The 17,133-nt window shown below is 41.5% G+C and overlaps 1 protein-coding gene across 11 annotated transcripts in view; it reads right to left on the bottom strand.

Annotated features, from left to right (window-relative positions):
• apbb2b (amyloid beta (A4) precursor protein-binding, family B, member 2b) overlaps window positions 1–17,133 on the bottom strand; it is a 56,258-nt gene that overhangs the window by 14,636 nt on the left and 24,489 nt on the right. For 5 of the 11 annotated variants that reach the window (XM_022216753.2, XM_022216754.2, XM_022216756.2 and 2 more), the window contains exons 5-12: window positions 11,291–11,535; window positions 9,650–9,781; window positions 8,998–9,069; window positions 8,184–8,234; window positions 6,408–6,493; window positions 5,978–6,038; window positions 3,192–3,338; window positions 2,484–2,611 (exon numbers count right to left, since the gene is read on the bottom strand). In XM_022216753.2, the coding sequence (XP_022072445.2) occupies window positions 2,484–2,611; window positions 3,192–3,338; window positions 5,978–6,038; window positions 6,408–6,493; window positions 8,184–8,234; window positions 8,998–9,069; window positions 9,650–9,781; window positions 11,291–11,535 (922 nt within the window). The other 6 variants (XM_022216761.2, XM_022216764.2, XM_051945383.1 and 3 more) reach the window with 6 other exon arrangements.

Genomic DNA, 17,133 nt, shown 5'->3' with positions numbered 1-17,133 from the left:
ACAATTTTTACATAAACAGTGATCAATTGACATCTAAACACTTGCTACAGTGAAGGAAGGTTTAAGACCTGAACTGCTACTACAGTAATTCCACTCCTTGAAGCTCTCAGCACTGAATGAATGCCTTCCCCAGGCACTACAGATTCAGATTAACACAACTTCTTTATCACATTATCTATTTGTAATTACCACCCTCATTTAACATCACAGCTAGCAGCAAACCCCCGCCCACATCCGATTTTTTACTACAGCTCTGCTAATAAAAAGACATGCACACCTCAAATCAGCTTAGAAAAAAGAATTTTTTTTTTTTTTTTTTTTTAATCAACCTGCTCAGAGGCATCCCCTACAGACCGAGGCCTCTTTGTCTTTGGTTTCGCCTTTCCCCCCCCAACTTTAGAATAAAACACAAGAGCAGAAGCGATTCCTAAAGTAAGACGGTGGTATATAAATCTACTCACGGTGGTTTGATTTCCTATCCTGGCAGGTAATCCTGTAACGCCATCAGCTGCTGGTGATCCAGCGTGCCTGCACTCTCTCCTCAACCTGTCTGCTCCACACCCAGTGAGCACTAACCATGCCTCCCCCTCTGGCAGCTTCATCACCCTCTCCCTCTCTCCTGCCAAAACCCCCCTCTCCCCCCTCCCTATGACCACCTCCTCCTCTTCTTCCCTTTGCTGCAGCTGAGGTATTCCCACTGCACAGATTCGCCCGATGTGGACGGCAGGAATAAAGAACTCATGATAAACACAAGTTTGTTTCATCTGACAGGCTGACACTAAGCTATTAAAATCATGGAACAAACGCACATGATCATGGCTGCACGATTATGTGTGTGTGTGTGTGTGTGAATGAGAGAACAGAGTGATCCCTGAGGCTTCACAGTTCTTCATATTCTGAGAGCTTTTAGTCTTTCCTGAGTGCACCCGTGTGAGTGTGCTTACATGCGTGTGGAGGAGCACGCCAACTCGATATTGTACAGGAACTACCACCCATTCCAGCCCACATCACCCTGATAACCCATACTGAGCATATTCTTGTGAATGGAGCAGCAGTGCACAGCGCCCTCTACTGGTCACCAAGCAACTGCACCACACTGTGTCTTTACAGATTAATTTTAACCTTTGTATGTCCCGGAAAAGTCCTGTGAAGCTCATTTGCTGTTAGTTTTCCCGTTCCCATTATAACATGTAGGCATAACAAACCTAGAAGCTGCCCAAGTGCCAGTCTGCTGCTGTGTGTGAACATGCCTTCAGTGAAGCCTGCAGTGATGAGCTCATCCAAGGCAAAAGCAAGGGACAGATAGTCAGGAGTGGCTCTGTGGTGAAAGAGGATAAAGGCCATTCTCTCCCTTTCATCCTAGCCTTTGCACTGATGAATTAATCTTGAATTAGAATCCTTTTATCATCAATCATTAACTCTCCCTGTCACTACACCACCTGTCTGGTTGCCCTCATTTGTTACCGTGACCTTTAACTAAGTATGTGTGTGAGATTCACCATTGATTTTTCTGTCAGTTGAAGTATTTAATAACTGAAATCTAAACAACAAAAGGACGCCGACGTTAATGAGTGATGCCCCCAGATGACTTATTAACCCACTCAACCCCAACACCCACTGGTGGGTTTGAAATGATGTTATCTCTAAAACTTGCAAAAATTACACCGTTTATCGGAGTCATAATCTGTAAAAACAGAATGAATTGTCTGACTTTCAACAGTCAACGTGATGTTCTGTCAGGAAAATTATCCGAATCCAAGCTTGAAATTGCGACATTTCATCAGGATCATTTTATTCCTCGTGTGTCATTTAAAATTTGGCTAAAAATAAACCATTCATTATAACCAAAGTCTGTAAGAAATTACAAAAATTTCACTCCTCTGTGCAAATTATTCAGACACTTGTGTCTCAGCTGCGACCAACAGTCTTGTGACAAAAATTCAGATGGGATTGAACTACAGGCTGATTTCATTGAGCAGAGAGGAGACAAGTATAGGAACTACCGGTAATTAAAAATCTGAACCACAAAATATCTGCAGCATTTAGAGTCACCACACTTTTCATTTTTATTTGGAAATCCTGGGGGCATTTGGAAAAATATTGTACATGTGGATTTCATTTAGAATTTTTTTTGTAAAGCACGTAATCAAAAAAAATTTACTTTCTTGTTTTTTGATTGATGGCATTATAATGATGTCATACTGCACAAAAGACATTTTTGAGGTCTCTCTACTTCTAGCCATGGATCTGCTAGTTCCATAGAGGTGCAGGACTTTAATACTGCAGTTAAAAATGAGCCTGTAGTGAGTAGAAATGTTAGGATTTGGAGAGTTGATACACAGGATTCTCAAATAGTTACTCTACTGAAAGTAGTATGTTGTCTCAGAGATGACAACATTGTAAGCACAAAAGATTAATGAAGACAACAAGCAAATATGTAAATTTCAGGGGGAATAAAAGGTGTGTTTGTCACTGTGACTGACCTGCCGTTGTCCCGGCCAACGCCCCAGACCCGGATACTTGCAATTGGCTGGGAGTGAAGCACACTGCGGTCCATGGGGTCGACCAGGTTCAACATATTATTCTCCAGCACCAGGTACATGTCCTTCCCCTGGGCACACACACAAACCCTTCAGATCTCATCACAAAAACATGCAATCCTTATTTCCTGCAGCTCAAGATGTAGTAAAAACTGGTTCTTTAAAGGTCAGGAGCTCTCTTTACACACCTGTAAAGTATATTTGCCTATGTGTGCATATATGGTGTGTAAGTGTGTGTTTGTGTGTGTCCATGAGTGTTCTCTGGCTTTGAAGGTCTCTAAATAAATTATCAAACCCTAAAAAGAGGGGGTGGGACATGAAAGGTTATTGAAAGAGGGATGAAGCTCTCTCTCTCTCTGTTCTGTCGCTTCACATTAAATACAACCACAGCAGAGAGGAAAAGACTTCATAACGTTTGCTCTACTTTCCTCTCTTCTTTCCTCCCTTTTCCCTCTATCTCTTGACATACATTTCTGAAGACTGCTGCCCCTGATAACTTGTGTTGCTCTTTTCTTTGCTCCACACTTATCTTTTAATTCATCTCCCTGGCTTCCTACAAGTGCTCCTCCCCTCTAGACTCTTTACATCCAACAACTACAAACATGCCATCCTTTATTTTACACCCAGAACAGAACACATTATCGTCCTCACCTCTCCCCAGATGCCAACAGTGTCTCGAATGTCATTCTTGCAGTAGGACAGCTGCCGGATGCAGTTGTTAACGGCAACGCTGCTCTTTCCAGGAGCCAGATCTTCCTCGGCCATCTCCACCCAACCCAGTGAGCGCACTGCAAAACACTGGAAGACCCACAAACACACCCAGTGATCACACTCTCATAGACATACAGGATATAAGACATATGACAACATTTTTCAGACCAACAACAGGGCTTTGTTTTCAGCTCTAATGTAGCTTAAAGGTCTTTTCCCCCTCAGTGACTTTGAATGGCAACAGTATTTTGATTAAAATTATACATCTAAGGTTTTGAACTATTTAGATTTTACAAAGAGAAGACAGATAAAGACAACAAAGCCTGATAGCAGAGACATAGAGAGGAGAGAGACCCATCCATCTGCCCTCATGAAGTATTCATTTGATTTCAGCAGTCCATTCACAAAGTACTCTGGTGATTATATAGGTCAGCGCTACTGAGAGAAACAGGTGACAGACAGTAAACAAAGTCACCATCATGCTAGACACTGAAATCATAGTTCGAAATGAGCAAATCTGTTCATGTAAAATAAGTTTTTGAGACTTTGGAAGATAAAATTTGCCACCGACAAAGGTAGTTGGTGTCACCTTTACTAAGTAAAGAAAGGGACCATTTCACTCTCAGTACCACAGTGGGCGACTTGCTGCCGTTAATGTGTGTGTCAGAGTGTACCACCAGACCAGATGCCCTCACTGTAGGATTGGGTTTGTGTCTGGGATTCATCACAATATCACTGTTGCTAAGCATTGTGACTTTCTGCCAGACAAACGGACACACAGAGCAGACACCGGCCAAATCAGCAGCACGTCATCAAGTTGAGTGCTGGGTTTAAACTCTAATCTGCAATGCCTTAGATCTATTCAGCCATCCGTAGGAAGCTCACACACACCCTAAATGCGTTTTAGCCTCCTTGAAATCTGCAGCAAATTTGAGAGAATGCAACCGGTCTGTATTGTAACAGACAAATAAAACGTTTAATTTATGCTTTGAGCTGACATTTTGCAATAAAGTGGTCATAGCATTCTGATGCATTGCAAGCTTAAATGTCTCATTTGAATGTTAGGTTTGAATATTTAACCCTCTGAACCCCAACAAACTGTAAACACAGAGAGAAAGATTTGATGTATAACATTTTGATGGTCCTGGAACTACTCGTTTGTGACATGTCATTTGGTTGGGAACCTAAATAAACTTAAGTATAAAAATGTGGTATCTCATGAAAATTCCTTTATCGTACAGATCTCATTCAAAAATGATCTAAAGATAAACTGTTTGCACTAGCTAGGTTCTATAAAAACCTGAAATTCTGCGCTCCTTGGTACAACCATTGAGCCATTTGTAAATAAGATGTGACCAAAAGTCACATGAAACAAAAATTCATGGACATTTCTGCTGAACTGGGCTGAACTGCAGGCAGTGTTCACACAGAGCAGATTGGTGAAAACTATGGGTGCCATTTAAAAATGTGAGTAGGAAAATATCTGTAGTACTCAGAGGCACAAAAATCTAGAATCGAAGAAACACACAACTAATTTTAAAAAATAATATTTATGGCATTATGACTACGCCACACTGCACAGAAGACCTTTTTGAGTTCTCTCTCCTTTTAGCCATGATCGTGTCGTTTCCATAAAGGTGTAGCACTTTAATATTGCAGTAAAAATATGAGCACAAGGTGAGCAAAACTGTGAAACAAAAAGACGCTGCTTGAGTTTCAGAGTGTTTGGAAGCCTCAGTAACTAGTGACCCTGCTCTGTGGTGGGTGTGGCTCAGTCCTCTAACCTAAAGGTTGCAGTTTCAACATCAGATTCCTGCTGTACATGTGCATAACTGTACAATCTCTAGTGGCTGCAGCAGCTTTCAGCAATTACATTTACAACTTTTCAAAGAACTGCCCATTCTAGCTAATTCTTTGACTCTTGTCTTGCACAATGTACGCAGCACTTAACTTCCAAAATCACTATTTTACTCCTCATTATTTATGACAATTTTTTTGTTTTGTTTTTAAGGAATGTTATACATAACATCACACTTTTATTGCACAGCCTTGTGAAACCATCACAGGGCATTTCACTGCCCATTCTGTATGAGCAAGAGACAAATACAATCTCCTGAATCTTAATGCACCAATGTGCAGCATAGATCCGTAGTTCCCTGTTCCATCACTAGGGAGCAATATTGCTCAGTTTTCTCTTCCATTCATACAGAAGCACCAGCAGCTCCACTGATCAACCAGACCATATGCGATATAAACACCACGTGTGACCAGACAGGCTCTGGATACCAACAGACTCAAACAAGCACAATGTCATTCCAAGGCAAAAAGCCATGAGTAGGGGGATGCTGACTATATTCCTCAGTGTTTAAAGGTATGATTACACAAGATATAAATACAAGCCTGAAGTAAGTAACTTTAGATTCTGCTTAAAATAACATTGCACAAGTGGAAGTATTCTGCCGACACTAATAGATTTAGAGTTCATTACATGGAGGAAATGCAACGTTGCAATACAAAAAAGCTTCTTGATTGACAAAGAAACTTCAAAATGTATTTTTTAAACACAGTTTAAAAATATGCTGTGTCTAAATATTGTCTAATTAGATAAATTGCAATTGATGCAGATTGATATTAAGCATGACTGAGTTCTATGCATGAGACTGCATATTTTGAAACTCAATGTTCATAATTCAGGCTAAAGTCAAATGTAGTGCAAGACTTTTTACTTTTGCCTCTGGGTCACTGTTGACACCGCTAGACTCCTCTTCTTCCACAGCTGGACGGTTCCTGAAAAAAAAGCACACAGGATGCAGCTGTATGAATAACATTATTACCAACGTAATCATTAGCTGCTGTGTTAACAAGGTTTCTGTGTCGCTAAGGCTTCAGGCAGTCATTACACTAATAGAGAACATGGAACCATTTCCTGAGAACAAGAACTAACTTCCTGCTCTGTCTCAACTCACTAATTAAACACAAAGTTAGAAAAACTGACTGCAAAAGAGAAGCGCTAACTAAAACAGAGAGTGAGATGTGACTGAAAAGCAAGAAAAAGAAGAACATCTTTGATAATTGATAGCAACTCTTCAGAGATTCATGTACAGATGAAGTGTGATTTTAGTGTCTGCTCGTGTCCGTGTGTATTAAGTATTTCACCTTAGCTTGAGTGATGCGTAGCGAAGCGTCGCACCCTCAAACTCCTTCAGACTGGGGTCGGGGTTCACCGTGGCTGCCTGCAGGTCCTGATGCACAAAAGTGACATTGTCAGAGTGTAAAGTGACACCTTTTTGGCCAGAGGGGTTCCACTTCAAAGCCCCTTTCACACACGTAACCTGTAATATTGTCTGGGAGGTCTGGTTTGACACTGCCTATTGTTGTTCACATACAAGTTTCCTACATGAAGAAAAACTGTCAAGTTTAATTCCATAGGACATAATCCCAGTGATATAAGATCCTTTCCATTTTTATTTTTAGATGCTTCCTGGTTGAGGTAAAGAAATCTAAATGTATTATAACACCATTTATTAACCCTCTGAACCACAAGCAGTTGTTCAGCATTTTATGCTCCTGTCACATTTTTACTTAAAGTGGGCTAATTTTTGATTGGAATATAGAGTCTACAACAAGTACAACATTTTTCAAGTGTCCGCAGGTGATACCAACACTGGAAAAATTGTAGCTCCACATACTATGGACATTTTACTATGTACTTTTTTCCATTTTTGCCCATACTTGTCTTCTATTTGCTTTGTGTAAATAGTCTGCAGTTCAGCTAAAAAAAAATTGAATTTTTTTTTCACAGCTATAGGCTGCATGCTAAAGACATACAGTCCATGGTCGTAACATGGTCAGTAATTGCCTCTTAGTTGTGCTTTTTGTGCTTTACAGAATCTTGATACTGCAAATAGTTTACTTGTGGCAGTTTGTTAAAAGACACATATAGAACAAAGTAAATATACACCTTTGTTGGTTATGTTTCTTTGTTTTTACTGCAGAAACTGAAAGCCACACATGATTAGTTGAAGGACTTTGAAAGTCTGACAAATGGTGGATTTTGGATGGTTTTGGGTTTCAGAGGGTTAATGCAGAAGAGACTATGACATACTTCTTTTAGCAGTGTCGATATTCACGTGTTGCTCATCTGTTTTTAGGTTTAATTTTCCTTTTCCCAGATGTTGGAAGTTTCTACCATTACATAACAACTTCATCGCCCCTTGCGGTTGTTTTACTCGGTGTAACAGTAACACAGCACATAAGAACTCTCCCAGAAAAACACATTCCTGGCTTTTTACCAGGAATTTTGGCACTTTTGTTCAAACCAGAGCTGTGGCAGTTGGTTGAACGTTTCTGGCAGATGTCCAGAAAAATTACCATCGTAAACAAAAACATGATATGCATGTATAACTGTCAAAAATGTACAGGTTACAGACTATGTGGGAAAAGGGCTGAAAGATACAAACCTTGCAAAAACAAAATGTAAATATTTTGAGCCTACACGGTGTATGCCAGCATGCATCCGAGTGTGGGAGGAATGCCCTTGCTGGATGAAGAAATGGCATTGGTGTGTTATGTGTAATGGGGCATGCTGAATCAGGAAAAGAAAGTTAACACATTGTATGTACACACTTGTGTGCAAACACATTCACATTTGTTTAAGAAGGACAGAGAGATGAAAAGGTTTTACCCACATAAGTAAAGAAAGAAACAACCTGTTAAATGTGTTGCTGCAGCCAAAGAACAGACACGTTCTTACATATCAGGCATGATAAAATGCTGTGGTTGGTGCAGTTACGTTTATGTTGAAGCATCAGCCACACATGCTTTTGCCCAGGCAGTAAATTTTAGCACATAAGGCATAAATGCACACACTCATATAGTGGGTGAGGTTAGACCAAGAACAAGACTCTCTGACACTGAGTGCATTATACTTGCCTTCCACACTTCACTATCAATTTTTCCGCCAAATTCACTCCACACCTGTTTCTACATACAGCGTTAAAACACAAACACACACAGTGGTGGGTCAAGGATCAGAAGTCAAAGGTGGGAGGGGGAGCAAAGGAAGAAAGACAACAAGGTTGGTAGCTAACTAGCTTACTCCACTCTGAGTGGGCGTTGCAATAAGGAGCAAACCAGCAAAACATTTCTTAGGTTAAACTGAAATCTAAACTGTCAGTCAAGCTTTTAAATGTTTTCTGATTGTCTTGCTCCTATTGAACCTTGCTACTGAGAATCTACGGATTCTTGATTAGTGGAACATAACCAACACAGATATACAGTACCATCAGTGACTTTTTAGACAGTGACATGTTTTCTGTTGTTTTCAATCTTTGCTACAGCACGAGGGATCTAAATATTAATGATATTAAGGTTTAGAAGTGAATAGGTGAGTGTGACTGGGTAGAGTCTAAACACAATGCTGTCAATGTTTATATTACACACACTGAAAGTACTATTGCACAAAACAGTGAAGTCTTTTACTGCACTTGTTCCCACTGTGCATAGCAAACCAATTATATCAGTCATTGTCTGAATTAAAATGTGCTGAACTACTGAGTCAAATTATTGTCACTATCCAAATACTTGCTCAATGCACTGTATATAATACACATAGGCATATACAGCAATATACACACAAGACTTACTTTTCATGTCTTCCCCCTACACACAGATTCACACATTCACACACAAACTTACAAAAAAATGCAAGAAGAAAGGGACTAGTATGAGGAAGTTTGACTCCTACCTTGTCCTCATCTTCGTGATGCTGAGAGCGACAGTCTTGATCCGACATCCCCTGCAGAGATGTGGAGCGAGGCTAAAGACAGAAAGAAAAAGAAAGAAAAGGCATTAAAATGTCTATGATGTCCATAATAAGACTCTAGAGGACTGTGTTTGTTGGTCTGCCATTTTGGCTTGTGTGTCACTGGCTAATGCTCAAGCAGTCTAGAGGTCAGCTGCTACAGATGGATGTGCCAGAATCTCTTTCTGGCACATCCATCTGTCAACATCAGTTCGTCCTCACAGGATCAATATTTTATCTACAACATGCTGCTCTCTATCAATCTTATTTCTCCTCTCCATTTCCATCCATCATTCTACATGATTGACTGATTGATTGGATCAGTGTTCTTTTATTCCCGTATTCTGCTGCTGGACTGCAGTATTGATGTCTTCTCTGTGTCTAACTCTTTTACCCAGCTGTCCTTATGTGTGTTTCTACCAATCCTCCACTAATCTTAGTCAAGACCACATTAAAAAAAACACATCAAGTTAAACAAAGATAATATACTGCAAAAAAACATTTGAACATATGGCAGCTTGAAATTAATCCTTACATAACATACAGATTACCAGAGACAGTGAAGCAGAAAAGAAATGTTTTGTTTGCTACTTACAAAATAGCAGCTGTTGACAAATCCACATGTAGGGAGGATGGGCTCATGAGTGGAGAGAGGCTCCACTGAACTGTCAGAGGTGGTGCTTCCTGAGCGAGTTGAAGCCCTGAAGAAGACCTCCGCCTGGCATGACTGCACGCACGCACACACACACACACACACACACACACACACACACACACACACACACACACACACACACACACACACACACACACACACACACACACACACACACACACACACACACACACACACACACACACACACACACACACACACACACACACACACACACACACACACACAGAGGCAGGTACTAAAAAATGCTGTACTGAGTCCAGCTTTATTACTGTGACTGACTCCTCAAAGACATTATCCAAGGATTAAACAAATGGCTAATTTTCTTTAAGACTGTCTGAACTTAACAGTGAGCAGCGCTGTTTGATTCAAGGTCAGGAAACATCTATACACATGACACGAAACTCTGCCTTTCTGTCCTATTTGTTCACAACTATGCATCACAAAATGTAATCAGTAGAGAAGTTTTTAGAACCTCAAAAATTGCATTAAGCTGATCAGATCATGGACGTAATAATACAACCAGAAGAAGGACACTGAGAGCCACCATATAAAACTGACACGTGTTAATTTAGTCGCTCTCATATTCATACTGTACTGTGTGGAGTTTTGCTGATCCAAAATCTTCTAATAGACCATTTTCATTTTTACTAAAGTGGCATTCCAGTTCTAAAAATAGAGACTAGTTATGATTACCCAATCTAGACTAATAATATTTTCAGCTAAATTGCACTGTATTAATGAGACCATATTAGATTCAAGTTCGACTCCATTACTTTTGCGTTAATCTAAATATATGACTTCATTAGTTTTCCTATTGTTCCTCATCGTCTCTGCATGTTGTGTATGGACTGCCTTCAGAACATACTCCAACCATAATTAGAGCAGCCTGACTACTGCAGCAAAGAAAAAGTAAACAGTTTGCAATCATTTAACATTCATCCACATTAATCCAATCAAATTTGTAACTGTTAGGCTTACAACTTTAATTTTTGATAAAGTTTAGAGTCAGGGTTGGCTCAGGTGACCTACAGTTCTGCTGCTTTAGACGCAGGCTGCTGGGGGACTTCTCATATGCACTCCTCTTTTACTGTCAGTTTCTATTTTCTTCACTCTGCAGATATCTGCTGCTCAGGATCTACAGGTTTCTGATCTGCAGATACAGGCCTCATCAACATCCAAAGTGTTTATTATTCTCTCATGTGGTGTCCATTTCTCATTGGCTGTTCTTTGCTCTCTACCCTTAACCTTGCCCCACCCAGTAGAGGCAGATGACTACCCTCCCAAAGCCTGGTTTGTTCCAGTTAAAAGGTTGTTTTTTTCTTCCCACTGTTGCCAGGGAGCTTGCTCAAAGGGAATTGTATGGATTTGTTTGGTTACTTTCAATAACATATACCCTTAACCATTTTGTGTTGTTCAGGCATCTCTCTGTGTACCCTTGGAAACGCTAATGTGGATGCAAATTGCCTTCATATGAAAACTGCAATTTAGAATTCAGAAAGCTGAACGCAATTTAAACAACAGTGGGTGTCTGCGTCACTCTGTTGTCGTGTCTCTCACCTCATGGTCAGGAGTGGGTGAGGGGCTGAGTGAGCCCAGGGAGTGTTTACGTGGCGTCGAGGCTGTGTGGTCGCCCAGGGCCGGGGACTCTGTCTGTCCGGGGGGAGCAGGATGGGTGGCAGGCCGCTCCCACTGGGTGGTGCCTGTAGGGATGTGCCAGTAGTAGATACCGGCCATATCTGTGATTTTCTTCCATCCTGGAGGCAAGTCAGGGTCTGTCTGGAATGACTGTTCACTCCAGATATCTGGTGGTGAAGAAAACCAACAAACATTTGGATGGTTTAGTGAGGAGTACAAAAAGAACCAAAAACTGTTCGATATATGGTTATAGATATAGGGGCAAACTGCTTTTACTTTTTCCACATAGGGCCAGGTAGGTTTGGATAGTTTTTTTCCCTTAAAACATTAAATCATCATTGAAAAACTGCATTTTGTGTTTATTTTGGTTATCTTTGTCTAATATTTAAATTTGCTTGATAGTCTTAAACATCAAAGTCCATCCATTCTCTATATACCGCTTTATCCTCACTAGGTTCGCAGGGGGTGCTGGAGTCTATCCCAGCTGACTCAGGCGAAGGCAGGGGACACCCTGGACAGGTCGCCAGTCTGTCGCAGGGCTACATATACAGACAGACAATCACACTCACATTCACACCTACGGGCAATTTAGAGTAACCAATTAACCTCAGCATGTTTTTGGACTGTGGGAGGAAGCCGGAGTGCCCGGAGAAAACCCACGCATGGACAGGGAGAACATGCAAACTCCATGCAGAAAGATCCCAGGCTCAGGCCGGGATTTGAACCCGGGATCTTCTTGCTGCAAGGCGAAAGTGCTAACCACTACTCCAATGTGCAGCCTAAACATCAAAGTCGGAAAAATATTCAAAAAAATAAGAATTCGAGAAGGAGGCAATTCTTTTTACGCACTGTACATATCCCATATAATCAAATTGGCTGCTGTTAAATAAAAGTCGACTGAGATTGAGCAAAATCAACAGCTGACGGGGCTTATCAGCATCTGCTGCAGCTGTCCTTTTAACAAACCATGTCTCCGTGTCCACAGACAACAACTGTGCAAAACTTAAGCACTTGTTGCGTTTGTTCAACACACCCATGCACATTTTTTTAATGAAAGATATCACACAAATATCCCCTAAATATACACAAATGCAAGGACAAGTCTTTCTCTCACATTTGAAACAGTTGTCATATGCAGTCCCACTGAGAAAGCCCAAGCACAACTTAAATGTATTAGGCTGTAGTCAACATGACACAAATGAGAAAATATTATTCCCTGGCTATAGTAATTGTATCAGCTTCTTCTGAGGACACTGTTAGAGATAAATCTGCTGTTTCATTTCCATGGGTGTATGATCCATTGCCGGCCTTTTTCCATTCATTGTTCTCCATCAGCACATAAATCAAAGGTTATTTCCCAAATACAAGACGTATGATCTGGAAAGGGGTGGAAAGCTAATTATCCGTAATGATGCCACAAATAAAATTACTTTGAATAGTCATGGTGGGTGTGATGTCAGTGCACATGTTAACATAAGCTAAACCTCCCGAAGAAAAAACACAAGCAATTCTTTTCATGTAGAGTACACAAGTTAGATAAACAGATTTCTCTGAAAAACCACTAACTTAGAAAACAAAGCACTGGAGATGGAAATCACTTCAGAAAGCAACAAGCACTGGAAAGAAAGAAATGAGTAACTACATCATTTGTACCACCTCTTTTCAAGCTGAATGAAGCCCAGGTCTGCAGTGCCAGTTTCAATAAGTCAGCCTGAACTTAACTCAAACTCTTATTACTCCTGCCAATTGTGTCTGTAAATTGCAAACCTAATTACACTGTGCCAGCGACAACAATGAAAGCATTAGTGGTGAAACCGCAATTTATACTGCATGCTAAAAGCTTTTACTTTTAGCAGTGTGGGTGGTATCATGGCACCCCTATTTTTATTAATCACTGGAGAAGTTAAACACATGGAATCAACACAAACTTTATACACAAAGTTTTCAGTACTTAAGATGTAAATAAAACGTTCTTCGAAAATTAGGAGTAACGGATGCTGAATAAATTGGAAGGACAATAACAAACACCTTCACAAGCTATAAGCATGTTCTGCTCACAGCACTCAGTATCATTTGAAGACCAGAAATAAAATAAAAAACTCTTGACAAACTCCTGATAATTTATTACATGCAGTGGCTCAGTATGTATAGATTTATGTGAAACCTAAACTTCCCTCTCCTAACAGAACACAACATCAGCATATAGAGCAGGTGCCCGTTACCATAATTCATTTGACAGTGATACTTAGAGAAACTACAGCTGCTACCTTGAAAACACACACACATATACACACAGATCCCGTGTGGAGATAGAATGAAAATACTCATTAGTATTTCTTCACTCACTCTTGTACTTAATGTCATTTCATCTGAAGGTTACAGTTTCCCGGCAGTCAGGCCACCTGAAGCCCCCACACACGCTGAACTATTGATGAGATCTTTGTGTGTGTGAAGCTGATGTGGCGGCAGAGGCAGTAAAGATCATCCAAAACTGCATCAGGGGTTGTAGAAACTCATAAAGGTGATATAAGCTCAGAGGGACTGGTCAGCTGGTGCTGAGGGCAGTTGTGCATGTTTGTGTGTGTATGTGTGCGATTGCAAAGAGCTCTTGAACTGCTGACCATGCTGATGAAAAACAGCCCGTGGCCTGTTGCCACGACAGCAGGCCGTATGTCATCATGACAACTCGGTGGGGCCAGATTGAGATGGAACTGAGACACACAAATGCACACACACATTCAGAGATGAGTTATTAACACTTCAGTTTATCTACAGGAACAGAAAATCACTGAAAACATAACAAAATATACACATACATTCCTAAGAAAAGCAGACATCCCTTGGGGTTTAAGAATGCGCTTTAGAGCAAGGAACTGTGAAGCAGTGCCTTCTGGGAGTTGGAGTCTTTTAATGGAAAAAAAAATAGGTCAGAGCAAATAAAACTACAACAGAGAGAAGCTGGTCGTCTCTGTCTGGTGTAAGCGAGAGGAAAGATGGTGACTCAGAATGGGTGTCAGTATGAGAGGAGTACTGGATGTGGATTAAAGCATGTGCACACACAAGAGGAAAGAGGGAGAGAGAGACACAGAGGAAGAGAGGGGAGAGCTCTGGCTTGCATGGTTTGTGGACTATATCCTGAGTCAAAGTTATCAGTGTCACTCTCTGCAAGCAATGTGGCAAGTGAGGGGCTGGAATGAAAAGGCTTAGCATGCTAGCACTGATGCTGACAGTTACAACATGCACCTATGCAGCTGATGAAAAATGTGCAAAACTGGAGCTACGTAGCAGTTAGCCTGTGATAGCCACAGTTAGCATGCAGCTCCATGCCAGAGTACAGTTGAGCTGAGGGGGAAGGGAGAGCAAAACACACACAGATACATACACATGTTCTCTCTGGCAATCCACGCATCCACGACACCACCCCAAGACCAATGCACACATTCAGTCACAACAAACACACAAATACAGCCAGCACAGACCACGGATTCCTGGAGCAGACAATATTATTACAGAGGTAAACTTTATCCCCATGTTGGAGGGGACACATGCAAACATACCTATACTTGTGCGCACACACACACACACACTTGCACAGCACACCGAGACAGCCTCCGAACTCTAACCCCACAGGGTAGTTTCCAGCCGACTTCGACAAATGCACCTACCCTCATAATTGACAATCACAATGGCCAGCATGTAGTCTTTCCCCAGCATCATAGTTAGCTAGCTGCCTTTCATACAGCAAAGCCAGAGCTGTAACCAAAAGACAGAACCCCAGACAGAAAGATGGAGAGAAAAAGAGAGAGAGAGGAGAGCGGGGGGACACCGCAAGAGAGGTGAGGAGGAGGAAAGAGGAGAGAGAGTGAGGGGGGGGACACAGAGACACATCGAGGCAGAGAGGCAGGGAAATCATGACGTGAAGAGAGGCAGCGAAGACGGGGAGAAAACAGTGAATGAGAGGAGGAGGAGTGAGAGCAAGCAAGAAAGGAGAGAGTCACAAAAAAACACATAAAAAGGAGAAGCAGAGAGGTTGTGTATCCCCTGCAGCTGAGCTATGTTTGCTCCTGTTGTCTGTCCTTCCTCTATCTGGAGCATCAACAACATCAACAGCTCGAATAAGCCTGCCCTCCCTTTCCTGCACCAGAACAAACATACACTCGGGCACATGGACGGGAGCTAAAAATTCGGCACAATCATCCTCATCAAATATGTGTCTAGCACTTTCGCCCTCTTTTCTGCCTCCCCTTTAGCCTCTCTTGGTTGTCCTGGCAACCCCCAGATCATGTTTCCTTCTGTATCATATGCAGTGGAGGTGTAAGGATGAGGGGGAGTTAACAAGAGGGAGAAAAATAATGTCAAAGAGGAGGACACAAACAAAGTGGGCAGAAAAATGTTTCAGTAAGTGGGTGACCGAGAGAAGAAATGGCTCAACGTGTGACAGACTGAAAAACACGAAGAATATCACATGTTGCTGTTCTGAACTCATCCACATTCAACCAGTGTTCCCTTGCAAGCGTTACAATGCAAGAAACTACATTAAACAGGCCTTAAATTACCTTCTGTAACCCTGCATGAGTGTATGTGTGTTTTGGCTGTCCTGTGTGAAAGCAGTGTCGTACTGGCTCTCTAACCCCAATATCCACAGAGAAATCTAACACACGCCTGGGAAAACAACACAGCTTTGTCAATGGGAAAGTGAGAGGCAGACGGGGGGCAAGTCAGTGTGGACGAGTATGTGTTAGATATCCATAAATCCAACATGAATGATGCCAGTTTCATGATTATAGACTCTTCAGAAAACCCTCAGAGGACAATATTCCTTAACTACAGACTACAGCTCTGCTTCACGGTCTATTTTTTCCCCTCTTTCCTCATCCCATCAGTACACAAAATGTGATCAACAAAAACACAAGGCCAGGAGATGAGTGAGAATTATCACTGTGAAATGACAGAGCAGACAAGCAAATATGAGTTTTGAAGATAAGAGGAGGAAACCATGGGCATAAGAACACATGGAAATTTAATCCTGGAACTGAGACAGAACAACGGTGATGAAACAGGAGCGCAGGGCTGCTGGTAATCACACTGGTAGAGAAATTAAATGCACAGATGCTCAGAGCCCTCAACTTGAGAGGGACAGTGAGTCATCAGAGCTAGAAGAGAAGTATTCTTGCAGGGAAAAAAAGCTGCATTGAGGCTCAACAAATCAGAGCAGCAGCACTCTTAAAGGCTGAAAGAGACAGGATGGTTTACAGCTGAGATCATGTCAGGGGTCACGGCTGCTGCTCCACAGGAGATGGATGTAAAATATGTCTCCAAAGCACAAGGCAGAAAGTTTCAACCGTCCAATTATAGGGAACATGTTATGCAAAATCCACTTTGTAATTGTATTTGAACACAATTTGGTGTCCTCAGGGTGCTTAGAGGCCCACAAAATATGAGAAAAGACAATTCTTTCATTTATTCCCTTTCTAGATCAATCAAAAAGTGTCTGAATGAGTTATTCAGGTCTGCAGCCCCTTAGGATGTCATAAGGGGATAACCACCGCTCCTGGCTGGCAAGCAAATTCTGGCAAAGACAGCAAAGGTGAAGACCAATCTTAAATAGATGCACATTGTTCTGCTGCACAGACACGTTGCATTTCCCTTTATATCAAACTGAAAAACACACAGGGCTTCTGTGGATGTTTTAGAATGACTGGCTTTGACTTTGCCCTTTTTTACAGGATAAAGCAGCAAGTTACAGACTGGGCTATAGCACCATG

The sequence above is a fragment of the Acanthochromis polyacanthus genome, chromosome 3 (assembly GCF_021347895.1).
Source record: "Acanthochromis polyacanthus isolate Apoly-LR-REF ecotype Palm Island chromosome 3, KAUST_Apoly_ChrSc, whole genome shotgun sequence".
Lineage (NCBI taxonomy): Eukaryota > Metazoa > Chordata > Actinopteri > Pomacentridae > Acanthochromis > Acanthochromis polyacanthus.
The sequence above is the reverse complement of the archived record's forward strand: the minus strand, read 5'-3'. Positions and strand labels throughout refer to the sequence as shown.